Genomic DNA, 27,818 nt, shown 5'->3' on the forward strand with positions numbered 1-27,818 from the left:
TATTTTGAAACGGGATGTATTTACTTAAGATTAATATTAATTCAAAAGATGAAAAAAGAAAAAGAAAAAGAAAAAAGAACTAAGACGTCACTTTCAGTGCCTAATCTTTTAAGAAAGTGAAAATTTGACTAAAGAGATAGAATAAAGTTTCAATCTTACGAGTAGAGAAGAAAATGTACATAACATTGGATTTTGATGACTTATTGGGACAACTCAACGATAGTGTTGAAATTTTTAACAAAAAGTTGCTGCAATAATTATCGATTTTTAAAGAACATTATACAAGAAGATAGAAGATTCTTGATCGAAAAAATGATCCAATGACTTCGAGAAAATTGTGAGTCATATGAAGTGTGTGTACCATCTTGTCAAGAGATGTTTTGGTTTTGTGAACTATTTTTAAGTTTTCTATGGTTGTTCAAGCTTCTATAAGCCAACAACAAATTGACTTGACTAAATTCACTAGTGATAACTCAACCTTACGCGAAGGATCAATCTTAAACTATCACTACAATGGAGCTTAAGAAAGTAGGAACGTTGATCAAATTATTCAACTCTCTATCAAATTAATCAGTTGTAGACAGCACATTATACCAATTGATGATATACGTAAGTAGTAGACATTGTTTGAGGTCTATATTGCAGACTAAAGGAACATTAAAAAAGATCAGAGAAAATGAAAACCAATTTGAACTGAAATCCAAAAAGGCAGCCAACAAAAACACATGAAAGCAAATCATAGCCTCAACTTTCAAATTGTTAAAAGAACAATGTAGAGAAATTCCTCAACTGGCATGTCTACCTTGCTACTCATGAAAATCATACAAAGCATACGAGCTAACCGCAATCGATTTCAAGATGTTCCAATCTTAAGGTAACAGTCCCCACAAAATTTCTAGCAAAGGCTTATTAGTTTATTGACTTGATTTCATCTTAACCAAACTAATCAAAGTGGAATGAGACGCTGGCTGCCTAACCTTGCTTCTAAGTTTTCTCCTCATCCGATTGCGAGCCCGGCGGCCCAGGCACTGAATCAACGAAAAACTCCTCAACTGCAAGATAAAATAGTTATCAAGCAGTACACAATGATGTAGGTATTCAACTGCAAAGCTTAATAATGACATTCTGATAACCCCAGTCCCGGTATAAGTATAAATTGCAGCCAACTTAGATGGCAGGTTGGAGAAGGGAATCAGATGAGAGTATTTAGGGAAGCTAAAGTAGAGATGAGAAGCAATTTTAGATTCATAAGTCAAGAGTTGGGAGAGACGAACTATCAAATTATCTTCGAGTTTCGTATCTCTTTGGTTTGCTAGTGATTTAGTAAAGTTTATCACGTTTGCAGGGAGAACCTTGGGGTTGGTACTTATTAATTGTTATTACTTGTGACCAAATTGACGATCATAAACAGAAAGAAAGAAGCATCGATATGCTACATAAGTGTTTAGGTCTAGGGTTTACCAGCTGCAAGCAGATCATCCCTGATGTTTAGCGAAGATGTTGAGCATAATGAAATGAAACTTTATAAAGATAAATGCATTAGATTATTAGCATGAATAAAATTTTGTTTTCCTATTCTTTTTGTTTCCTTTTCACCTTTTTCGTTTTTTTCTCTATATTATTATTATTTGATTAAAAAAAGGTTTCTGAGAAAGAGAGATATGACAAAGGTTGGAAGATAGAATTAAAGAGAATATGTAATTAGGTACCTAAATCCTCATTCTCTGGAGAAGCAAGCAAAATATCTGAATCAGAATGCAGGAATGGAGAACCAGGATAATTTCCCAAAGCTCCTAAATCTGCAGTAGTTGAAAATAATGGAAACAAGTTAAGATAATACCATCGAACAAAATATGAGGAATAAATGGTAAAGTTCAAGCAAGGTATTACCTCCGAAATTCGACAAATCTGCTGTAAGATCTGTCAGACTAAAATTCCATTGAATTTGATCAAGTGATCTGAAAGAATCCCGAGAATTTCCATCTGTACCATCTCCTGGAAGTTGCAAACCCACAGAATTTGCAACATCTGCCGTGAAGGCAGTCTCAAGAGTTGAAGCCTCTGCTCCAATTCCGGAGATTTCTGATGCTGAGAATGGGAAATGACCACTCGATGCCACAGATGTAGGACTCACAGGAACCTCTGACATGGATGATAATGCTCTGTTTGGTGGAAAAAACAGAAGCCACATCAGCAGTATTGATGTTTGCTATACTTTAACAATTGAAACTATGATTTTAGTAGCTACCAAACAACAAATACAGGGAATTTGCAAAAGCTGGATGGATAAAAATCTTCATATTAGTTACTATTAAGTGGTGGCTATTTCCAACAAAAAATTGTTACTATTAAGCACAAGAAAAAAGTTAGAGCCGTAGCAGATTTAACATTCAGAAAGGAAATTGCTGATTGTGATTGCAATGAATACAAACTAGTTAGAGCTATCAGGCCATCGACGTTAGGAGGAAGGACCAAAGGGATCCTAAAATAAAAACTTACTCGTTCCCAGAATTCATCCGAATAGGATGATAGTTACTTGGCGCAGGGACTCCATTGACTATATGACAACTTGATATTCCATTACCCATAGTATCAATATGGGGTTGACCTGGGACTGGAGCCATTGATTGCTGAAGGACCGGGTACCCCATTGGTAAGCTATTATTATTAACTGCACTGCAAAAAGTTCGAGTTTATAAACTAAAGTAATTCAATCACTTAAGTATAAGATTGAGGATATTTGGAAAAATGGAAAGCAAATGGGCGTGGGGTACCTGATGGTGTACTATATGATTATGATAGGAGAATAAGTATCAAGTATGAAAGCAAATAAGCATATTGTAGAAAAGGAACCAACTTACCAGGCATAGGGTGAATCCCATTCTGAATAGGTGCCAATGGAACCTTGGGAGGCATAGGATACTTCATGAGGTGATATTGGTGCTCAAGCAAATGGTTGAATAAGAGGATTTGTTTTTTCAATTTCAACCTTATGTAATAAGCTCGGAAAAAGTCGGCATTTTCTTCTTCCAATTTCTGCCATACTGAATTAAGAGAATATAAAATTATATACTTTACTGAAAATCATGCAGCATTTATACAAACAGATAATTAAACTTCAAATAAGAATCTTCTAAAACCTATATCGTACATGACCATTTAGAATTCTTTGTTTTTTTTTTTTTTCTCCTTTTGTTACGTTACACTCGATCTTGGTTATTACAATTGAAACTTCTAAACTTTTCTTTCAAATGAATAACCAAACTTCTGTTGAAAAAAAAATGAATGAGAAAACAAGAATGTTAGCGCCTACAAGAAAACCAAAGCTAACAAAAGGAAGCCTAACTAAAGAAACGAGCTCCACCAAACTACAATAAGGCCTATAGCAACTTTAAATTCTCACATGCGAAATTGAAATAGAGGGCATAGATGAGGGAAATTTTAGAGCTAATTAAATAGTAGGTTACAATTTTGCATCAAACGCTTTTAAAATTTCAATTTTAGGCATAAAACTTTTAATATATTAGAATTTTGACGAAATTTCCTAATAAGGGATACTTTTAAAAATCAATAAAAAGTTAAATATTAGAATTGAAATTTGTAAGACGATGTGAACAAAATTGAAACCAGGTACATACATTAGGAGCATGTGTGCAGCATATGTAAAATTGATAAAGAACAAGATATTATATTCAATTGAGAAAAATGAAATGATAATAATAGACTATTCAAGTAAGTTCCAAGTATACCGAGAGTTGTAAATCCAGGATCAATTCTTGCACGAGTCAGGAGTGTTTTAACCACCTCATCTCTATTCATGTATAATTGCAAGCATCGCTCAATTAAATTCTGGACCTAAAACACCAATTTTAAAGAATTGATCAAGTCATCATAGCTTCACAAATATGGATAACTGGAAAGATGAGGATGAAAAGAACACTGCTTCTAAACTGGGAATATTTCATCTTACAAATTCAATATCTTGAGGTGAGACTCTCTTGCTATCTTTGCTTGTTGCCGATACAGAACTTGAATCCGTAATAGGTGCCTCAGTTGTATTTACTTTGTCATTTGCATTCTCATTTGCTTTGTCATTTGCTGAATCACGAGAAGCTTGAGCTGATTCTTTGGTGCCCTGTGAACTCCAAACAGGTCTATTAGAACATAGTAGCAGGCAATATATGAAAGAAAAATCTCTCATATCCAGTTTTGTTTTAGATGAAACAAGCACTTAAGAAAGATTGTTCATAGACATGTTTATGGCAATGCTACAAACTACATCTATAGCGCAGTATTACTGGATTGAATAAACATAATGAAAACGATAGAGATTTATGCATTAGCTATGCAGTTTTTCCCAGTAAGGTTTAACCATCAGTGATGGTGTTTTCCAATGTCTATATAAATCCTAGCTTGCTATAATGCTGCACAGTGTCCTCCGACAGTACTTGTGAGATCTAGGAAAAATTGCCAAGAGTTGGACACTTTACAAAAATGAAATATCCTCATCGCTTTTTTGAAAGCTATTTTATACCATAGATTGAATGAGGTCTATAAAATGAAGTGAATAAACTAAAGTAACTTTGTAAGAGGATGACTAATAATCAAAAGATAGGGAATAACCTGTGTAGTCTTCATATTATCAAAATGCAAGATATCCACATCCTTCTTTTTTTCTTTTCTCCCTTTTTTCGATGGACTAGATACTTCTCAAATGATGTTTATGGGATTGTACATACTGCACACATGAAGTGGCAAAGTTTCAACCTGATAATAGAAGATTTATTTGATCCCCCTGAAATTGATTGATGAGCATATAATTTAGAGTAAGAAACAACATAAATGAAAGCAAATAATTCCGAACTTCAATCAAAACATTAATGGTATTTCCTTTATCTACTTAAATTATGTTATTCGTAGACTGTTATAGAAGTATCCATTCGAGTAAGTAAACGTTGCATATTGTTTTTTTCTTATCATCTTGTCAATTTTTGATTAGTTTCCATGGTTTCTCTTCATAATGAAAAATTAAGAGAGAGAAAATGACCAAATAACAAAGCAAGTGCTCACCTAATACCTGAAAGATTTTCCAAAAGAATAAAAAAACAATAAAAAGGCCCATGGTGTTCTGCACAGAACTTCCATTTTGGCACTTTTAGATTCTGTAATGACAATTAAAATAAGGAACTAAACTCCACTTTTCCACTCTTTTTCCCTAATAAAGAATTAATCACCAAAGGCACGCATTTCGAGTAAGAAAATGGCTTGATTTCAGCTTAAAAAATTGTTTTCCAATACAACAAAAGGTCAAAATAATATTTTAAAAAACAACAAGCAGATTCAAAGATCCAAATCAAGCTCAAATCATTCACATTTTATACTAACAAAGAACAATCCAAATTACAACTTCTTCGCAAAGTTGAGATAAACCCCAATGCAAGAAAGCCAAACAAATAGTTCGATAGTGAATACGAATAAAAGAAAAGGATAGCAAGGATCTAGCAGTCTTACTAACACCAAGATTCTGGAACTCAAAAATACCATCGAATCTCAATAAAACTTCTCCACGAAGCTCAAAATTTACAAATATCTAACATTAAAAGAAAAAAAAAAAAGATTTCATTACAAACCCTTAAAAATTTTAGATTCAAAAGCAGCTCAAAGGCATCAAATATAACAGAAAACGTTCACAATCGAGGATTAAGAACTCCATTACGATAGAAACTCACATTACAACAGATTTGGCAAAGTGGGTATTACGAAGATGGAAATGGGAGTACACTAAACAGAGAAAAGATGGTGTGAGAGTGAAGAGAGAGGGGAAATGGGAGTAGGACAAAGCAAAGTTTTGGGATTTATAGCTTCGATTATTTTCCGGGAAAATGGTGGAAAAGAAAATGCTAGAAATAGAAAGGGAAACCGAAGAGAATAAAACCTAACTTGAAAAGTTCCTCGTCTCTGCTGTCGGCTCGGCTCGTTGAATTTACAGCGCCATCCATTTTTTACGCCATTGATAGAACCATCGTTGCTCAAAACTACCAAGCTACCATGAACTCAATCGACATTGATCTTCTACTATCAAACGGATAAATAAATTAACCAATTTTTTCCTAAAATACTACGAAATTCTTGTAATATCAAATCGTGATCTACGTAAGTTTTCTTTTAAAAAAAATTAGAAGTCGATATTACAAATTCCATGCGTTGAAACTAAAAAACATCATTTTTGTCACAATGAATATATGTTAGTGACGAAAGGTCAGTGATTTTGATAAAACTATTTTCATTAAAATCGTTGGTTTTTAGTTTCATCAAATCTTTAGGTTTGAATATATTATACTTTTACTTGAGTAATATTAACTATCACTTTGGTTCACATCATTAGTTTTAATTAATTCTAACTAATTAGTAGGCAAAGTGTGTATTTAATCAAATTAATAAAAAAAAAACAAAGTTAGAATCATGCGTTTTCTAAATTTAGAACCGAATAGAAATAAAAATTTATGAATGAAAACGTAACATCTCATTAATTTTTTTCTTTAAACCTTCTTTACACGCATGTCCCTTTGACATATTATAGATTTGTAAATTTCATTATATCATCTCATAATAATGGATAATCTAACAACAAAAAATGAATTTATATCATATCAATTATTAGATCAGTTCATAATACTAAAATCTATGTAGTTTAGTGATAATTGATATCATCTTTCATTCTTAACATAAGACGTTTGATCTTTCATTCATACCGACTGGATGGGAGATAAATAGTAAAAAGATAAAAAAAAATAAAAATAAAAAAAAAATAAATAGTGGTGCTTTCGTGAATTACAAACCATTCATAGGTAGGTGGGCCAATGGATCAAGTTAATTGCAAGCCCAATTTATTGAAGCCCAAGTTTAGAGATGGGGTCTAACCAAAGTCACAAGATGATATCAACTCAAATATTCATACGATTAGAATCCAATATTTGCCCAAATACCAATACAAAAAAGGATATCAAAACATTAGTTCAAGTTAGTTATTTAGCATTGATATAGATTACTCTTAAAACCTAATATGTTACATTAAATTTATGCATGTGAGTGTATATCCTAACCTCTCTTCTAATGTAATGTTATATACATTCCGTACTCGTTGAATATTTACATAAATAATAAGATATTTAGGTCCAATTTTTTTATACTTCTTTTTCTTCTAACCATACATATAAAAATAATTATTATTTTTAAATAGAAAAAGACGACATTTGCCAATTTTTAATTGGGTATAATGAGATTGTACAAGAGATAAGTTCAACTCGACTATACAAAAGATAGCTATAGTTTGACTACATATAAGATTTTTTCTATAAGTGATCACATGAAACCATTAAATGATGGTTTTGGAAACCTCCTAATTTCCAAGGTATATATATTGAAAAATGGTTGGTTGTCCAACATCTAGCAAAAGGAAGTTTATAATATTAAGTTTACGACTGAAGATCGACCATGAAAAAAAATATCATGCAAAGAAAGCAACAAATAATCCTCTACGAGTTAAGCAATTAAATTCTAATTTGGACGTAGAAAGCAAAAGGCTAGTAGGAAGAAAAATGAAGTGACCATGCTCTTAAATATTCTCGAGAAAATAACGAACCTCCAAATAAAGCTTCATCAACCTATTAATCAATAATTCAACAACTAGAAAAGGCTATACAACCATTATCGTTCAAACATAACACAATCTAAAAAAATGTAAAATCAAAACGTAGAAAAATATAGAAAAATCATGGTGCGATTTTTTTCAAATATTTTTTTTAAAAATCAGGTGTTACTTTGTGATAATAAAATCAACCGATATAAATAAATAAATTAGGAGGTGTGCAATTAATAGAAGTAGAGACACGTGGAAATAATGCAATAAAAATTACCCAAAGAAAAATAAAATAAAGAAGAATTAAAGGACACACATTAAAATTATAGGACACATAAAGAATGCAATAAAAGAAAAGTGCAATAAATGGAAAACCAACCCTTCTGTCCTTTCTTTGTGTCTCAATTTATTTAGTCATTTTATTAAAACACACTTTAAACCCAATTTAAATGTTCTGTCACTTTCTCTATCCATCACTCCTAAACTTCCAACAACTTTATTGCTAAATATAATCCCACCACACTTTTACTTTGCTTCATTTTTCTCAAAATTACAACTTATATTTGTAATTTACATCCATAATTTAAACAAACAAAATCGGTGTGGATTAAACAAATAAATTTACATAACTAAAATCCACTGTCTTCTCAAAAACAAAATAGTATTAATCGTATTTCTAATAAATAACTAGAATCTTTTTGTTAGCTTAAACAAGGTTTTAATTAATTTAATTCGATCGAGATCAATTTCTTTTTTCTTTTTTCTTTTTTCTTTTTTTGCCATAAAGCTAAATTACAATGTCTTGAAACTCAACAATGATAAGTTTAATTATTGTAATTTGTTCTAAGGTCATACTCTTCAACATCCAAACTTGTAAACTAATAAATGAATAGTATATCCCATTGGGAAGCCACACTCAAACATCATCAAGACACCAATTTCTAAGTCTTCTCACATGGGTCCATGCTCTCGCATATATTTCGGTTTGTTAGTATGACTTTGGAAAGCTGTTGATTCAAGTGTAACGTCTAGAGAGTTGTTTGGTGTGTTGTTATCTTGGTATGAGCATAATTTGTGTATCTATAGACCACTGTGTGTTATTGTTTGCGTTTTGACTTTAGATTATAGAATTTGGATCCCTCTCTCTTTAACAATATGTTACAGTTGGAAAGAAAACTTTGATTCAATTGCATGTTAATGATAAGTATAGGCCAAGTGGTAGCTTTATTTACCTTACTTCTTTCCTTTTGTTTCTCTGAAAATTCAATGATTGAAGTGGGCATTATTAGGCAGCAGATTGAGAGTAGCTTTTACACTGACCCCATCCCTACCCTTCAAATATTATATTATTATTATTATTTTTAAAATATCTTTTCTTTTTACTTTAAACATTTTTACTATTTTAGTTCTACATATCTAAATTCAGTTCCTTCCCCAAGAAAACCTTTAAATTATTTTTTTTATAAATATTTTAAATAATATTTACATATAATAACAAAATATCACAAATCTATCGTAATTAAAAAGAAAATGATATCGTTATCTTTAAAAAATATATATAAAAAAATTACCCAATTAGTCTTTCAATTTTACAGAATATTTGTTTTAGCTTTTAAGTTTGAAAAATGCAAACTTTTAGTAATTGGATTTTTTCAAAGACATGTGCCTTTCCGTTTAGTCTGTTAAGTCCCTAAGATATAGCCTTTTAATTCTTAAAAATCAATTGTAAAAAAACAGGAGTCCGTTTGGATTAATTTAAGAAAAAAAATATTTTTCTCCAAAATATACTTAAAAAATTATTTTTAAAACTATTTTGAGTAAGCTTTTAAACACTTTAATTTTTTTCAAAATAACTTATCTTTTAAATTAAACACTTGATAATGTAATTCAAACATATCCTAAGATTAAAAAGACGTCTACTACTATATTATTGTTATAATTAAATTAGAAAGAAATAAAAAACATTATCTCTTCCTATGAATTGTTTGTATCCTTAATTTTAAATACTTATAAATGATTTTTTAATCCTATTACGAAACATTCACAACCAAAAAATGTAAAGTGTAATGTGAATGGAAAATGGATAATTTGGGCATCTCTTTAGGACTTTGGAAAGCCAAAGTGGGCTTAACTATCAACTCTCTCTCTCTCTCTGGTTGCTTCCAAAAGAATGATGGATGCCAACTATTGCCTTCCCCTTTCCATTAACCACATCTCTTTCCATTGCTTTTAACCCTCAAGTTAGTTATATATATAGAGAGATTAAATATAATCATAAAAAATAATAAACGAGACAAAATATTTATGCGTGAATTTTTATGTTTAGTGTTTTTTTTTTAAATAGTTTGTTCATTGAATCATCATCTATGTTGTTAAATCTATAGAAAACGTGATGGTTAAATTGTAAATTTGTTTAAGACTAATTTTATGTAATTTTATCAAACAATAGGATTAAATTCGAAATGTTATTGACTAAATTTTACGCTTTTTTTCCAACCATACATGTATGAGAAATTAGAAGAAAACAAGTACAATTTTTAAAAACCAAATATATTGATTAGGTATAACACCAATGTAATGAATATCAAACACCCTTTAATTTAATGTTCAAATTAGGATAGTCTTTTGAGTTAAAAAGGACAAATAAAATAAAATAAGGTAAAACTTTTATTGGTTGTCACACGATTAACATATATATGCTTTGAGGGATATTTTTTACTCTATATATATTATTAAAAGATAAGAAGTGTACTTCTTATATGACTCAAATAGCTATGGATGACTTTGCTATACAAGTGGGTATGCACTTATCACAATTAGGTAATAGATGGTCCTTTGCAATTAAATTGACAAATCACACGTTAGTCTCACCTAGTATTAGTTGATAACATCATTTATTGATAACAATAGATTGCTATAAACAATTAGTCAATAATTGTATATCGCTATCTGTATTCGAAAGTCGTTATAAATGACAAATTTTTGAAGTGTCATTAATCGTACTTCAAAGAATAAAATAAGCCTATGATATTACCGTAATCATATAATTTATCAAATTTGTTGTAGTGATTAAGTCGATGCTATATGTATATATTTGATGTGTTATTTCATACACTTTATTGATAATGATTTTGAGTTGATTATTGATTGTTTGCCAAAGTGAGCTTAACTATAGCTATTGTTTGAGATTGAAAATTCGATTTTTTACCTCCACGGTTTTTGTAATATTGAATTTTTACTTAAGGTTGATAATATACTTATTGTGTCGGTTGAATTGTATTCATTTTAACTAATTTCTTTAATTGTCGTACTCAAAAGGAAATAAAAATAGAATAATGAACCTACATGGTTTCCACTACCACACGCAATTAACCAAAGTTTAAGATTAATTAGGTTAATTAAAGCAAAATGATAATTATTAGATGTCGTTGAGCTGTCTTGTTCACTCAAATTAACAACTAAACAAAATCAAAATTACATAAATATCCTTTGAAATTTCGTAAAGAAAAAAAAAGTAAACTTCGGTTATTTTTAATGGAATAACACATGATATAGCTAAAGGGTATAATAGTAATTTACACTTTGAATTTAGGAAAACGAAGGTTAAGAGAGAAAAAAAAAATTGGGAGTTTGGCACCTTCCCACCATCAATGACATTCGACATGTCGCCATCAGGCAAAAAGGCCACTTTAATGGGCTGGTTTGGAGGGCCCACTATGGGCCCAAAAATGCTCTATGAAAAGAGAAAAAAAAAAAACACCAAATGTTTAATTATTTTAACCAATGATTAGTTGTCAATAATTCTTTATTCAATTTTCACATTCCCCATTCCTCCATGAGTATTGTTGAGTGTCGAGTACGTAATGCCACGTGTATAGCTAGATCTTATCAACTACATGGTTCAAAGATCAATTTTCCAATCCAACTATGTTCAAGTTAACAATAAATCTCTTAACATACATTTTAGTAAAGTATACTAAATAGAAAAACTGTCTTACATGACAAAACAGCTTAAAATATTTTCAAATACAGTAAAATGTCATAATCTATCTGTATTTATCGCAGTCTATTGGTGTTTATCCCATTTGTATATATATATATATATATAAATATTTTGGTTCATTTTGTTATAATTAAAGGAAACGTAACAATATTGGTAAAATGAAAATCTTCGATATTAAAATGATAATAAATGTTTGTCTGAGTTGTAATATTTTGATCATTTGACAATACAAATTTAAATTGAATGTCATCTTGAGCATCGCTCAATCAACTATAATGTATAGATTGTCCTAAAGTATATTTTAAACTAAAAATAATGGTAACTATATCTTTAATAAAGTAGGCCAAATGGAAAGTATATAGTAAAAGGAATTAAGTTTTCTTTTCAATATAGAATATATTCTAACTTATATTTGAATATGCTAATTAGATGTTCTCTTTAACACCATAGGCTATATCTCCATATTAATCTACTCTCCATATAAATTATTACGTGAAGAAAAACAAAACACAAACACACGCATGTCATAGTTAAAAGTGTTTTTTATACAACACTGCAACAAAACTTAAATCAAAAACCGAATAATAATCTCTCTTTATAATTTTGGTGAGGCTCTGTGTTTCGTTATATACGGAAGGTTACACGATAAATTAATTGAAACAACATATGAAAATGGAAGGCTTTGGAGGTTTATTGTTCGTTTTTGGTTTTCCTCCAAAATTCAACACACGTTTTGAAAAATTAAATCTATAAACACATTTTTCATCCTCAAATCTATTATTTTGTAGTTAATTTTTTATTAAAGTTTTAAAAAATTATACCAAATTTTAAAAAATAAAAAAATATTTTTGTTATTTAGGTATGGATTCAACTATTATACTTAAAAAAAATGTCAATCTTTATAAAAAAATTGAGAAGAAACAAACTTAGTTTTAAGTTTTTTTTTTTTTAAATATAGTTATCAAATTAGACTCACATTATTTAAAAGAAATTTGACTTAATATTTTATAAAAAGTTGAAAAGAAAACAAACAGGAATAATTTGCATAAACTTAATTTTAAAAAATAAAATGATAGCAAATGTAATTAATGAATTACCATGTATGTGTTTTTTTCTTGGAATAGAACTTGGGAGGTATCATTAAATTAACCCTAACTACCATGATCAAAACTAATACTCCAAACCAAGAACTTAATCTAAATTAAAATCCACTAATCACCCAATGTCATTTTGTTCTTAAAGATGAAAAAGGGAAAAAAAGGAAGTAAAAACTTGATTATTTAATGATAAAAAGGAACTCCAATAAGAAAGAAAAAGGAGAAAGAGATGCTTTGGTTTGGTTAAGAGATATTTAAAAACAATGCTTTTAATTATTCTTATTGATGACAACATATTCTTAAATTATTCTCAAGTCAGGGTTGGGTGCTTTTCCATAATCTTTTCCCACTTGAACAACCCTTTCTCTCTCTCTAAATTTTAATTTACTCTTTATGTTTTTTATTTTTTTATTTAATTTTCATGTCATCTTCTTATACTACATATTTTTTTAAGATTATAATCGTAATTTTTAAAATAATGGTTCGAAATCGACAAATGTTAATTGCGAAATTAATTGTAAAATATATAAAGTAATTAGTGTGTGGTAAATCTTAACTTTATTTTTTAATAAATTTGTTACGTGTTTGATAAAGAAATATTAAATTATCGTGTTTTAGATATAATAACAAAAATAGATTTAATATTTTTAAAAAATATATAATTTATAAGTAATTATTTAAAATTGATTTATAGAATAAATCTTAATTTCAAATGATAAAATTATTACAACTTAAATTTTATTAAAAAATTCATATGCTTTTAGAATAGTCTAAAAGAGGATTTAATGTGAAATAATCATATGATTTTGAAGAAATTTTAGTACATTTAATTATAATCAATTTTATAAAATAAAAATAAATATGAAGATTATTTTACAATTACTTCTGTTTATTTCAAAATTGATCATAAACACAACTTTATAGTTTGTTTATTGGTATTTTCTTTCGGTTAATCTAAGAAAACTAATTTTAATCTATGTTGAATGATTGAATCTTTTATTGAAATGGTTAAATTAATTCATTTCTTAAAAGTATTAATACCCTAAATGATTTGACATAAAGCAGTCAAGTATAATGAAAAAGAAATATACTTAGGTTTTTCATTATCGATTAAAATAAAATTGCACTAAGTTAATTTAATTTATCATTGGATTTTTTTCATCATAATTACAAAAATTGGGATTAATTATTTTTAATCTAAAAATATGTGGGAATTAAAGTTGAATTAGGTTGGTTTTGACATTATTAATAAACAATTATATTTGTTAGAGAAATTAAGTTACCCAAATATAATAATGTTGTCCCTTTCTATGTCCATATTAAAAACAAAATTTCTCATTCATACATTAATGAAATTTTGGCTTACTTCAAAAAGAATAAATAAATAAAATTAATATATTATTAGGTATTTTCTTCTATAGTTAATTAGTCTATTTCAACTTTAAAAGTAATTAATTAAGGAAAAAAAAGACACTTAAATTTGATTTTAAATATACAAAAGCCTTATTTTAATCTATTAATCAATTTTGAAGGTAAGATATTTTGATTTTTATACCTTCAAATAAAAATACCCCTACAACTCATTATGACCGGTTACTAGTTGCTATACCTCTTTCGATCGATAAAGGTTTAAAAAAAAAACAACAAAGTATAGAAAGTTTTTATTTTCTCAATGACTGTATTGTTAAATCACACTTATTTTCTTGAGAGGTAGACTAAGATATATACAACCATTAAATGAATGAAAAAAAAATATCAAATAACAGATTTGAGGAATTTAAGGTTACGTGTAGCCAATTGGTACAATTGAGAATAATAGAAACATCTTCCAGTAGAAGTTACAAATGACACAAAGAACCGAGTCATCTTTGGTATGGTCTTGTTGTTAACCATCAATACCTTCAATACAGTGGGAAAACCTTCGGTTTTTCTAACATAGCCAAATGTAAAGTGAGAGTTGACATATGTTAATTGTGATAGATTAGGAAGAACGACTTCTTTTAACGAAGTTGATTTTCTGAAACGACATGATACGTTAATGAAAGAATGGAAAGAATATGAAAAGAAAAAGTTGTTTCTATATAAAAATGGTTAAAAGGATTCTTCAAAAAACACAACAACTATACTTTAGACATGAAATAATAGAATAACCATACTTTTAGTATGGTAGCAATGGGAAGAATAAAATTCCATATTGGCCAAATTTGACTAAGAAAGAAGAAAACTAAACCAATGGGAAGGAGATGATAGGGAACAACCACCATAAATCATGGGAGATTGCTTCATTTGGACATCTCGCTATCTTTTCACAATTTATTATGGTGTTGGGTTATTTTATTTATTAGCAAGTACATTCTAAAGGACACATCTTAAATTAAGACTTCCTATCTTACACATACTTTCATTTAAATTTCACTTTTATCTTTCAACTTAAAAGTGTTATTCTCCTTTTTTTTTCTTTCCATTTTTACCATACTACTCGAGCCTCTAATTATTTTGTCACAATATTTTTTAATTGGGAAGAAAATCAAAATTTTAACCTATATCTAGATCTATCACTGATAAAAAGTAAACTCATTTTGTTATATTTAAAAACATTTTTTTATATATATTTATATAGAATATACAAAGAGAAATTTAATCATATTTTTAATATAACTACTATAGGTAGAAGATCAAACCTTTAATCTTTAGGAACAATTCATGTCAACATCGTTAATCCAAACTCACTTTGGCACAAAAAGACATTTTCAAAGTTTAAAGCTAAAAAATAAAATTAAAGGTTTAGAAATTCTCAAATAAGTATCAAGATTGAAACAAATTAATAACAAAAGTATTCGAACACGTTATTTAAGGAGTACTCTACAAATTTTACGTCAGTTAAGTTTTTTTTTTTTTTTTTTTTTTTGATCTCTAATACTACAAAGAAAAAAAAAGCCACCCGACCAAATTGAAATTTTAACTAAAAAAACAAGCTATCATAGTTAAAGACATTGACTTCAACAAATAAAAAGTCAAAAAAGAGAAGGCAAAAACAAAGGAAAAAAAAAACCCTAAAAAGATGTAGGTTTTTGCTACCATTTTATAGCATGGTTATGGGGGACAATTCCAAATTAGGTTTGAATTGTTCAAAAGCTATGGAATTTTGGCTCTATTTCTTGACATTTAAACTCCTAACCCAATTAAAATCATTTGTTATTGTCAACTTTTCTTTTTTATTAATACCACCTTGTCAATTTCATAACCCTTTTCCCCCCCTCTTCTTCAAGTCTACAATGGAGGTAAAAACCAAAAACAAAATTAAAAAGAACACTTAATACATAGCTTTCCACCTAAACCACCACTATATATATATATATATATATATATATATATATATATATATATATAATTGTTATTGCCGACCTATATAATTAGCAATATTACTTAAATAAATATTTCCAAAGAGAGAATGAATGTGTGCATTTTGTGTCCTTTTACATAGTTTTTAAAACATAACGTAATAATATTAAATTAAGTTTTGAATTGGTAAGAAAGAGTTTCTGCAAATATTATATATATATATATACAATCAAACTCTTTAGAAAGAATCAAACTTTTTTAACATTTTACCATATTATTATTGATATGTCAAAATGGGTAGAGTTAATTTGCAATTTTTATTTTGCTATTTAGGGTGGAATGAAAAATGGTACTAAGAAATTAATTAACTCAATGAAGGAAAAAGATTATTTACCTTTTTTATTTCTCTTTCTTATATGAGAAAGGAAGAAAGGTTAAAAAAAAAAGAAAAAGAAAACATTAATATATTACAACTACTAGTCGTCCTTTGTGTGTTTATTTAATATAGAAATTGAAAGAATTTCATTTCATAGTCCGAATTAATTTTTTATAGGAAAAGAAAAAGAGGGAAGAGGAATGAATAAAAGTGGTAAATAATTTAGACACATTGATAAATATTTTTTTTAAAGAGGTGGAGACATCCGGTATGGATGTTCTTCAACCATATTGTCCTCCCATCAACTTTCTCATTATTTTACTTTTGTCTTTTACTTTTTAAATAAGTCTTTTAAGAGAAAAAATCATTTTTAATTCATCTCGGAGTTGTTTTCAAATATAGTAAAATATTTATAAAATATAGCAAAATATCACTTTTCATCTACAATGGATCGCTATAGATCAAGATAGATTACTATATATATCGTGATAGATAAAATAGTAATGATATTTTATTGTATTTGTAGATATTTTTAAAAGTTTTTTCATTTAAATTAATTTTCAAAAAGTAAGATTCACTTCGTTAATTCTCCATAACTATCGTTTTCATTTCTTGTAAACCTAGTTATTGGCAAGTTGCAAAAACCACCGTTCTAGTATAACGATTATTGCAATTATATCATTAAACTTTTAGTAATAACATCTAGAAATATTAAAATCCCTCAAGTTCATGATGATCGTAAAAATTGTACTCACAAATGATAAAAATTAAATCATCAAACTTATATAATCAGTACAATTTACACAGTTATGTAAATATTAAAATTTTGATTGGTTCGAGAGTTAAATTTTTTTATTTTTAAAGTTTAAGAGTACAATTGTAACTACAATTATTCTTTCAGCGCGTTTTTTTTTCGTTCTTTTGCAAATTTTCTTAAAATAAAATAATAGACTTGATAAATTATTTGATTTTTTTTTTTTGTCAATAATTATTTTATGAACATAGCTCCCATTTACAAATGTTTGTGCTTTGTCATTCACTTTCTATTAGTAATTTTAAAAACCAAAAATAGATTTAAAAGAAGAAGAAGAAGAAGAAGAGGGTCCCACTGGGCCGAGTAAAAGGAATCTAATGGGCCGATTAGTGGGCCTTCGTCATTTTAAATTGACGGCTACCATAAATAATGGAAAAAGTTACATCTTTTACCATAATTTACAACGTTACTTCTTCTCACGGTACCGTTGATGACATATACATCAATACTTATTCATTTTTCGATGAGATGATGTATAGTCTACAAAAATACAATAGAATATCATTTTATATTTTGTATCAAATGTGCAATGGACTGTGTATTACCATTATTCTAATCTTCTTCTTCTTCTTCTTTTTTTTTTTTTATTTAATAATGTAATTTGAAAATGAAATATCTATATTGCTACCATTTTGTCTTAATCAATTTATGTGATTTTTTTTGTTACTTATTTATATTACTTTGATGTATATCCATACAGTTTCAAAAGAAAACGACTTCATGTTCAAACTAATTAAAACTTCAACTCATCTATTTAATTAAACTTAACTTAACGAACATCAACGTGCACTTTCAAATAAGAAAAATAAGATAAAAGAAGGAAATACAAAAGTATACTAAATTTTAAGTTAAAAAAAATTATTTTGAACGTTTTTTTTAAGCAATTTAACTCAAAAAAGCACCAATAACTCAAACGCAAAGAGCATCAACATATGGGCAAACAACAAAAGAAAAAAAAATCTTTCTAAGATTTGGACGACACATAAGAAGATACAGAACTTGCAAAGATTATAGATATGATGTATTCTCTCATTTAGAAATTTATCGAAAGAAGAAGCATGGAATGTAAGTTTTACTAGAAAAGTTGTAAACCAAATTAAAGTACAGTTGAACGATGAACAAAGACTAAAAAATCTCTTAAAAAAGAACCGATTGACGAACTTCTCGTAAATCTCCATTTCTTTGTTATATAGGTCGGGGATAGAGATAGATTAACAAAACATAATGACTTGTTTTGTGTTGTTGTGTATTACAATTCACAAGTAAAACAAAACAATTAAAATCACTTCCACCAAGGAAGTATGTCAATATTAAAAGGGGGAAAGGAAGTATATGAGAGAATTATGGAATATTTGTAAGTGAATTAGGAGAAGGACTTCTTTCTTACGCAATAAAAAGGGAAAAAAAAATAAAGAAAAGAAAAAGAAAATGTGTAGAGCGGAGCCGACAAGGTTGTCGAAGTCGCGGTACACGTGTGGGACAGGGAGGCTCTTCATTAAATTTATTTCTTTTATTAAAAATATTAAATGCTTTGTTTCCTTTCATAATCTGACACGTGGAACGACGCCCATAGTTTTTGTGACACGTAGCGTTATTGGATTGGTTAGAGGTGTAAGGAACCGGTTGCTGACGTGGTTGCGTGTCTCTTTCAGGTGGGCCCCCACAGAACCACCACAATTAAGAAAAAAATTTAAAGTCCAAATACCATTTTGATTAGTGGTGTTAAAATCCATTCAATTTTTGTCATTGTATTATCAATAAATTTATTATTCTTTTATTGAAGTTAATTAAATAGTCAGTCATAATTTTATTGGAAAAACACAATATGTAAATTTATTTTAAAAGTTTATAGAGAAAAATATAATTCTATAACAAAATTAAAAGTAGAGACTCGAAATGATTTTTTTTTTTTTAAAAAATTGTTTTTATTTTGATTTTTAGAAGGAAAAAAAGTGGGTGATGGTTATGTAGTAGTGATGGCCTAATCACTTGCCTTGAAGTGGCTTCTTAGGTTTTCCCATTGCTTTTCACTTTAATTACGGTTTTGCCACTAATAGAGTTCTTGCCTTTTTTTTTTTGTTATATAAATTTACAATTTTACCCTTGTACTTTGTGTTATTTATGCAATGTGGTGGTTTTGTTTATGTATATGTATATATATATAAAAATTAATAGCTTTTCGTGAGAAGACTTTTTGTTTTTTCTTTACCAAATATGATATAAACTTATGTTTATTCCAGTTATCTCCATAAGGTTATTATTGAAATCTTAATTTTATTAGAATTTACTTTTTTAACATTTTATTTTGTATTGATCTATTCTTAAAAAGTGATCGTAGATCATATTGTTATGTATTTTCCTTAAGTACATTTTAAAAAAGTATAGAAGATCTTTAAAAAACAAAATTTATTGAGACCATCTTAAGTAATAAATATGAATATTTTTATTCAAAATATGTATTAGAAAATTGATCAAACAAGTAAAAAGGTGGAACATTTTTATTTAGAGCAATGTTTTTGAGTTAAAATCCTACTATTTCAAAATAAAAAAATTTGAAGCAAAAGTATGAAAGGGGAAAACAACAAACGTTCTAATGCATTGAAATCTTGGAGGAACAAAATGTTTTGTTCCACATTCACGACTTTTAATCCTCTATAGGAAGAAATTTTAAATCTTGACCATGTGTGAAGACAAGATAAAGAAAAATACAAACTTTAGCAAAAGAAAAGGAACTTCAATGGAGAAGGAGGGTTATTATGTAGAAATGAGTAGGAAGGGAGGGTGGTTTTGTGAAAGAAAAAAAGTAGAGCCTTGGAGGAAGGAGTTAGCGTGTAGAAATTGTGCAATACTGGGGATGGGAGAATTGGATAAGGATATCAACAAAACAGCAAAGTTAAGAGAGAGAGAGAGAGAGAGCACTAATTTGTTTGATGAGTGGGACTATGGCTTTTTCTACTCTTTAGCTCATCATGATATGATGTAATTTTCATTTTGGTTTTTGTTTTGTTTTGTTTTGTTTTTGGGTCTATTTTCTTATCCATTTTCTCAACAAAGAGTTGCATCAATTTGAGTGGATATGTAAATGAAAAAAATAAAAAATAAAAATAAAAAATTAAATGGATAGAGAAAGAGAGATAATGGGGAAACTTCCATATCCATTTTTACCATTCTATTGCTTATACTAAGCCCTCTCTTTCTTCTTTTCTCTTCTCTTCAGCTTCTTCCATGAGTTCATTCTTTGTTGGGTTTTCTTCTTCTTCTTCTTCTTCTCCTTCTTCTTCTTCAGCTGCAATTTCCACTGCTATTTTAAATCATTTGAATGTGTTTCTGCTTTATAGATCTTTGCAGGTTTGTTATCTCAAAGGTCAAATATTGATACCCACATAATTGAAATGCTTGTTTTCTCTGTTTTTTGATAACTTGGGTATTGTTGGATTCATTTGCTGGGTTTTGGGGTTTGAGGGTTTGTTTCTTTTCTTTTTTTGATTAACTAAGTTTGGGAATCTTTTGAGGGTTGTGTTTGGACCAATTCCTTTTTCTGGGTTTTGGTGGGCAGCTATAGGATAAAAACCAAATTCTGTTTTTTTTTAAGTTATTAGAAATTGAGAATCTTAGGATTCTTTTTTGTAGGTATGTGAATTTCTTATCCCTTAATCAAAAGAAAATTTTGGCTCTTACTATAGTGTTATTGTTTTCAACTCATCTGGTTTGGCTAGGTGGATAAGAAAGCATCTTCTTTCCCATACATCCTTTGAAATCATTTTCAATCTGTAGTTTGGTTTTTATCTCTTTCATTTTTTTTCACACTTTCTTCTTCTTCTTCTTCTTCTTCTTCTTCTCTTCATCACCATCATACCTTGAATTTGGATCGTTTTTGTTTTTCCCCCATGTCCAAGTGTTGGGTTTAATTAGACATTTCCCTGTAGATTTGACAGTGGGTCTCTCTTCTCTTTCTCTCTCTTTCTAATATTTCTTAACTGAGTTTAAGAAAGAGGTCAGACCCACCTCATCACTTTGTCCAGTTTAATTTGTGTCGGCTACTGGATTGAATGAGTTCTGCTTCATGTTTTTGGGGTTTAGCTCAAACTTAGGGCATCTTCTCTTTATGCTTATGTTTATAAGAAGTTGTAGTTTATATGGTTGATTAGATTTCTTCCATGAACTGGTTCATTAATGGTGGAGTTATGGAAACTAAGGCTGGTTTGCTTGGTGGGGGTGGGAAGATATGGCTTCAATTATGGGAAACTGTCATTGGGAATTGTTGCAAGATGCATCACCAATATTATCAGTATATCGGATCCAAGAAAGTTAAAAAAACATGGTGGAGAAGGCTTTTAGTGGCTTGGGTTCTTAGCTCTACTCTTGCTTCTTTATGGATCTTTCATTACATGAGCTCTCAAGCTACAGAGAAGAGAAAAGAAGCCTTGGGAAGTATGTGTGATGAGAGAGCTAGGATGCTTCAAGATCAGTTTAATGTTAGTATGAATCATATTCAAGCAATGTCCATTCTCATCTCTACCTTTCATCATGGCAAGAACCCATCTGCTATAGATCAGGTACAAATATATTTTTTGATTTCTCTACATCTCTCTTTCCCTAAACATAGAGGAAGGGTGAGGGAAGAAAGATTCAAAGATGTTCTATTGATAATTGTATCCATCTAAGGTTTGGTTTTATATGATGTTAAGAATATAAGCATTGAAATCTGAAGTTAGATCAGATTTTCTAATCATGAGGAGCTGTGCTAAAAAGGAAGTTTCAAATTGTGTTCGTTTTCTTTTGGATTAGAACACCTTGGCTTTCATTTTCAAGTGTTTTTTTTTGTTTCATGGAATTGAATTGTATTCTTTTGAAATATGATTTGTGTTATCCATTCAACAAAGACTAACTTCCATATATGTAGAGGACCTTTGCGAGATACACGGAAAGAACTGCTTTTGAGAGGCCTCTTACTAGTGGTGTGGCGTATGCAGTAAGGGTGCTTCATTCTGACAGAGAACATTTTGAGAAGCAACAAGGCTGGACGATTAAAAGGATGGACAAAATCGAACAAAGTCCAGTTCATGAAGATGACTATGCTCCAGAAGATCTGGAGCCATCACCCACCCAAGACGAATATGCTCCTGTAATCTTTGCACAGGATACAATTTCTCATGTCGTTTCTCTTGATATGCTGTCTGGAGTGGTGAGATCCTTTCTTATCTTTTGGAACCTTGTCATGTCAGTGAGATTCCAATTATCTTGTGCTGGACCGAAGTGGACAATTTGTAGACAAATAACCTTCTCACTTCAATCATTTTCTTTGATACTGATACTTCTAGTTGAGATTGGTGGTTAAATGGTCCTGGTTTTGATAAGACTTGTACATTTTTTAGAATGCCCAGAAAAGTTTTGGGCGTCTAACATGCGATGCCATATTGATTATTTTATCAATTCTTCACTTTGAGCATAAAATTAATACTGAATTATTTGCATAACCAGGAAGACCGTAAGAATGTATTACGTGCTAGAGCATCGGGAAAGGGAGTCTTAACTGCTCCATTCAAGTTAATCAAAACAAATCGTCTTGGGGTCATACTTACATTTGCGGTCTATAAAAGAGATCTTCCCTCAAATGCCACCCCAAATGAGAGGATTCAAGCTACAGATGGGTATGTCTTCTATCTGATAATCAAATTTGATTTGCCTAGTTCTAATAATGCAATTTATATCAAACCAAACTAAAACGTTAAACCAGTATGGGTATATTATAATCTCTCTTACAATTTAATGGATAACATCTGTCAGTTGGTGGAAATTTCATCAATTGCAAAGAGGTATTTTAAGCTGCCAATTCTGTAATCAATGCATCTATATTTGTCACACAGGTATCTTGGCGGAGTTTTTGATATCGAGTCACTGGTGGAGAAGTTACTTCAACAGCTTGCAAGCAACCAAACTATCCTAGTGAATGTTTATGATACCACTAACCAATCACATCCAATCAGTATGTATGGTAAAGATGTATCTGAAGATGGGTTGCAGCATGTTAGTCCCCTGAACTTTGGGGATCCAGATAGGAAACATGAGATGCGATGCAGGTAACAAAACGAATTACTACCGAAGTAGTTCCATTTTGATGTAGCCTCTTCAGCTTGGTTTGTTCTACTAAACGTCAATGTGTTCCAAGAACATTATTTTTCTTGAAGTGATCTTTGTTTTTTGTTTTGGAGCTTGCCATCTATTCAAAGACCCAACTATTCTTCTCTTTGATGAGATCTAAATTTGGCTTATTTTTTACTTAGTTGAAAACCCTTTCTCTGGGGTTGACGTTTCAGTGGGGTTGATATTTTTTAATGTTTTGTATGTTTTTCATTTTTTCTCAACGAAATCAGTTGTTTCTATCCAATGAGAAAAAGAAAACTAGCTCGTTTTAAGACAAGTATGTATTGCAGAATGGTGAATGTTATGTTTCTGACACAGATTCAAACAAAAACAACCTTGGCCTTGGTTGGCAATGACAACTTCAATTGGCATACTCATTATTGCCTTGCTTTTGGGGTATATATTCCATGCAACCTTGAACCGGATTGCCAAAGTGGAGGATGATTATCATGAGATGATGGTACTCAAGAAACGGGCAGAAGATGCTGATATTGCCAAATCCCAGGTATGTGGACACTTCGATTAATCAGAATTATCTGTTCTCTATGTTCATTTACGAAATGAGCCTCAAGAGTTCTTTATCCCTTTGTAGTTCCTTGCAACTGTTTCCCATGAGATCAGAACTCCTATGAATGGTGTTCTAGGTGAGAATTTACCGATGACGCTTTTGGTTTATTTTTCTAAGAAATTCTTCAAATCATACTATAGCATTAATAATCTGACTTATTTTGTTTGGATATTTCAGGAATGTTGCATTTGCTTATGGACACAGACTTAGATGTGACTCAACAAGATTATGTTAAAACTGCACAAGACAGTGGAAAAGCTTTGGTATCATTGATAAACGAAGTTTTGGATCAGGCAAAAATCGAATCTGGAAAGCTTGAGCTTGAAGCTATACCTTTCAATCTCCGAGCAGTTTTGGATGATATTTTATCACTCTTTTCCGGGAAATCGCAAGAAAAAGGATTGGAGGTAATATACACTTCAAATTCTGTTATCCACGCTATTCTTCATGCTTACTTTCCTGTTGCCTCATCTCTCTCTGTTTTGTTGTTATACTCATTTATATTTGCGTGTCACTTTGTCGTCATTGCAGCTGGCAGTTTACATTTCAGATAGTGTTCCTGAGACGCTTGTTGGTGATCCTGGAAGGTTTAGGCAAATCATCACTAATCTTGTGGGAAACTCGATTAAGGCAAGTGATCTTTTTTTCTGCATTGCAAAATAAACTAATAGGATAATTTAGGCCGGGGAAAAATCATACACAGGAATTTCCTACGATCAAGGATGAGGATTTTAATTTAGCTACATTCTCTGATTGATGCCCTATGTCATTTAGAAGTTTTGTGTTTCTGTCATGTATACTTGTGAAGATTAAGAACAAATTATCTAAGTGGAGTGGGAACTGTTCCATTTCGACTGATGTTCTGAATTGTGGTGTAGGCACACAAAGGGACTGTTGAAATATCTTAAAACAAGTGAAAATGATTATCGAAAATTGAATCCAATATATTTGACTATTGGTTTTTGTTTAGATGCTAAAAGTTGATGTTTTTGGATTTGGCAGTTCACAGAAAAAGGACACATATTTGTCACTGTTAATCTCGTCAAGGAGGTTATTGAATCGATTGATCTTGAGATTGAGTCGTCAACAAATAGCACCTTGAGTGGTTATCCTGTTGCGAATAGACGTCTCAGCTGGGCAGGGTTTCGAACGTTCAGTCAAGAGGGATCGACTGCTTGTCATTTCATGACATCTCCACCTGACCTTATTAACCTCATGGTATCCGTGGAAGATACAGGTGTCGGTATTCCTCTAGAAGCCCAATCACGCATTTTCACTCCCTTCATGCAGGTTCGACCATCCATCTCTAGAACTCATGGGGGAACGGGTATTGGGCTGAGTATTAGTAAATGTTTGGTTGGCCTCATGAAGGGGGAGATTGGTTTTGTGAGTGTACCTAAGGTTGGCTCTACCTTCACATTCACTGCCGTTTTCACAAACGGCTCGACAAGTGAGTATAACAACACACAACAAATTAAGAACACTTCCATCAGTGCAACCTCAGAATTTAAGGGTATGAGAGCCTTAGTTGTGGACCATCAACCCATACGGGCCAAAGTATCGAGATATCACATCCAACGACTTGCAATAAATGTTGAAGTCTTATCTGACTTGAATCAATGTCTATCTACCACGACTATTAGTGGTTCGACTGTCAATATGATTTTTGTTGAGCAGAAAATTTGGGATCAGGGTATGAGCACATCGGAACATTTTATCAAAAACTTGAGAAATTCTTATGCAGTTCCTCCCAAACTATTTCTCCTTACTAGCTCCATTAGTTCTTCAAAAGCTAGCACTATGATCTCTGATGTATTCACTCCCACTGTCATCTTAAAGCCATTGAGGGCAGGCATGCTTGCTGCCTCTCTACACCGAGTCATGAGTGTGGGGATCAAGGGTAACCCTCGCAACGGAGAGCTTCCTGTTCTCTCACTCCGCAATTTACTTCTTGGTCGAAAAATTCTGGTAATAGATGACAATAAGGTGAATCGTATTGTCGCTGCTGGTGCTCTACAGCGATATGGAGCTGATGTGGTATGTGAAAACAGTGGACGAGATGCAATCCGACTGCTTACGCCACCCCATCATTTTGATGCTTGTTTCATGGATATTCAGATGCCAGAAATGGATGGGTACGTGATAAATATACATTCTTTTTCTCCTCCTTTTTGAAGAACTTGTAGCGATAGGAATGTATTTTTCATATATATTTTTTTTCTTTTAAGAAGGAAGAAGAAAAGGAAAGAAACTTGATTTGACAGTTTCTTCAAACTTTTGAGTTATGATCATTGAACATACATAAATGAGCTGATCACTTGAGTGATTAATGTTCTGCTTCACAGCTTTGAAGCTACAAGAAGAATTCGGGAAATTGAACATCGAATCAATGATGGTATCCAAGTCGGAGAACTATCAAAAGAAGCATACGAGAATACGTGTTATTGGCGTGTACCCATCTTGGCCATGACAGCAGATGTAATCCAGGCTACACATGAGGAATGTCTTCGATGTGGGATGGATGGGTACGTTTCGAAACCATTTGAAGTTGAGAGACTTTACCGAGAAGTTTCTCAATTTTTCCACAGTACCTCAAATGGAACTTTATAGAGAGCAATCGTATAATCCGAGATTGCCAATGACATTGGCCTGTTCAGTCAGGAATGTACAGCATGCTTAAAAGGGTGTAGATTACCGCCGAGTAAGTAAGCATATTTTTATTGCTAACTTCCATTCCTCAGAAATGCGTAGGATCAAGTACAACATCTAAAAGATATATCGTAATGATGAAATTATTCAATCAAATTATGTCTTTCGCAGTCGAAGGTGAATCGACTTCTTGGATTGCTTCATATTATGCCAGGCAAGCCTAGATTTTGTGGAAGAGTGTAAATAAGTAGACAGACATGAGTGGTCAGGTGGAGTTCTCGTCACCCGACGAATGAGAAACGTCGCTATATTTTTTCGAAGGTCAGAAATTCAAGATTTATTTGGAAGCGGAATGATTCATCAGGGACTTTCTTATATGAAAGTAATTAAAGTCTCTGTGGTTTGCAATCTTTTTTTCCTATATTTTTATGATCATCCTACAAGTTGCTCATCAAAGGGATCAAGAAATGGCAGTGTAGATATCAATTTGGATGGAGGAAGAATGTGGGGTGGCAACTAGAAGAAAAAAAAGAAAAGCTTTGTATATTAAAAAATATGTTTGATTTGTATTCTCACAACTTTACTTTTCTTCTCTTTTTCTTTTAGCTAATTTTGTTGTATACTTTTCTATTTCAGATGAAAATAGGACAAAAACTTCACACACTATAAGATTTGAACAAAAAAAAAATGATAATGTACATTTCTTGGTGACAATTCCCATTCCTTCAGGTCAGTGTTCTGTATAAAATTGTTTATTTAGCGTGAGGCTGAAGAGTGTTAGATTTTGAGTGGATATTCCAAGAAAATGCTTTTAATGATTGCTATTAATAAAGGGGTTAGATTTCATCTTTTCAAGTTGTTTTGTAGTATCTTTTTATCTTATTCTCAGTAATCTAATATGACCTTTTCACTTATTGATGTTCAAGTTTTCAGTGTTAGGAGAAAGTGCTTAGTGTTGGTTTCATTTGGCAACTGTCTACTAATTATTTCCTACTTTAGGTTTCAATATATATATTCTTGTAGTATTTGAGAATTAACTATTATTTTAAGAACTTGGAAGTACAATTTTGAAATAGAAAACAAATATAATTTTCTATTGTGGTTAGTATCTTATGTTAAAAAGTACAACAGAGGAGGAGAGTGTTTTTATCTTTTAAAACCAACTGTCTTAAAAGATATGAGGTTA

General features: G+C 30.5%; 2 protein-coding genes across 7 annotated transcripts; one reads left to right on the forward strand and one right to left on the reverse strand.

Moving 5' to 3' along the window:
- Window positions 1-726: 726 nt before the first annotated feature.
- On the reverse strand, window positions 727-6,097 carry LOC103498841 (uncharacterized). Of its 4 annotated transcripts, none has more exons than XM_051092042.1 (10): window positions 5,730-5,906; window positions 5,516-5,590; window positions 4,624-4,795; window positions 3,971-4,135; window positions 3,750-3,855; window positions 2,862-3,044; window positions 2,500-2,671; window positions 1,891-2,162; window positions 1,710-1,799; window positions 727-1,052 (listed from the first exon to the last, which is right to left on the reverse strand). In XM_051092042.1, exons 3-10 carry the CDS (start codon window positions 4,636-4,638, stop codon window positions 985-987), a joined length of 1,071 nt encoding a protein of 356 aa, XP_050947999.1. In that variant the 5' UTR covers window positions 4,639-4,795; window positions 5,516-5,590; window positions 5,730-5,906; the 3' UTR covers window positions 727-984. The 4 variants fall into 4 exon arrangements, with proteins under 4 accessions (XP_050947999.1, XP_008459836.1, XP_008459839.1 ...); XM_008461614.3 differs by having other exon boundaries at window positions 5,512-5,590; XM_008461617.3 differs by lacking the exons at window positions 5,516-5,590; window positions 5,730-5,906 and adding an exon at window positions 5,941-6,097.
- A 13,970-nt stretch (window positions 6,098-20,067) lies between these two features.
- LOC103498842 (histidine kinase 3) lies at window positions 20,068-27,487 on the forward strand. 3 transcript variants are annotated; one of them, XR_007824938.1, is made up of 11 exons: window positions 20,068-21,827; window positions 22,175-22,456; window positions 22,753-22,922; window positions 23,139-23,351; window positions 23,734-23,920; window positions 24,008-24,059; window positions 24,161-24,390; window positions 24,515-24,613; window positions 24,986-26,118; window positions 26,329-26,684; window positions 26,804-27,487. XR_007824938.1 is itself a non-coding variant. In XM_008461620.3 (10 exons), the coding sequence occupies exons 1-10, from the start codon at window positions 21,429-21,431 to the stop codon at window positions 26,591-26,593; spliced, it is 3,030 nt and encodes a 1,009-aa protein (XP_008459842.2). In that variant the 5' UTR covers window positions 20,396-21,428; the 3' UTR covers window positions 26,594-27,487. The 3 variants fall into 3 exon arrangements, 1 of the variants encoding a protein (XP_008459842.2); XR_007824939.1 differs by having other exon boundaries at window positions 20,396-21,827; window positions 26,329-26,688; XM_008461620.3 differs by having other exon boundaries at window positions 20,396-21,827; window positions 26,329-27,487.
- The last annotated feature ends 331 nt before the right edge of the window (window positions 27,488-27,818 follow it).

The sequence above is a fragment of the Cucumis melo genome, chromosome 11 (genome assembly GCF_025177605.1).
Source record: "Cucumis melo cultivar AY chromosome 11, USDA_Cmelo_AY_1.0, whole genome shotgun sequence".
NCBI lineage: Eukaryota > Viridiplantae > Streptophyta > Magnoliopsida > Cucurbitales > Cucurbitaceae > Cucumis > Cucumis melo.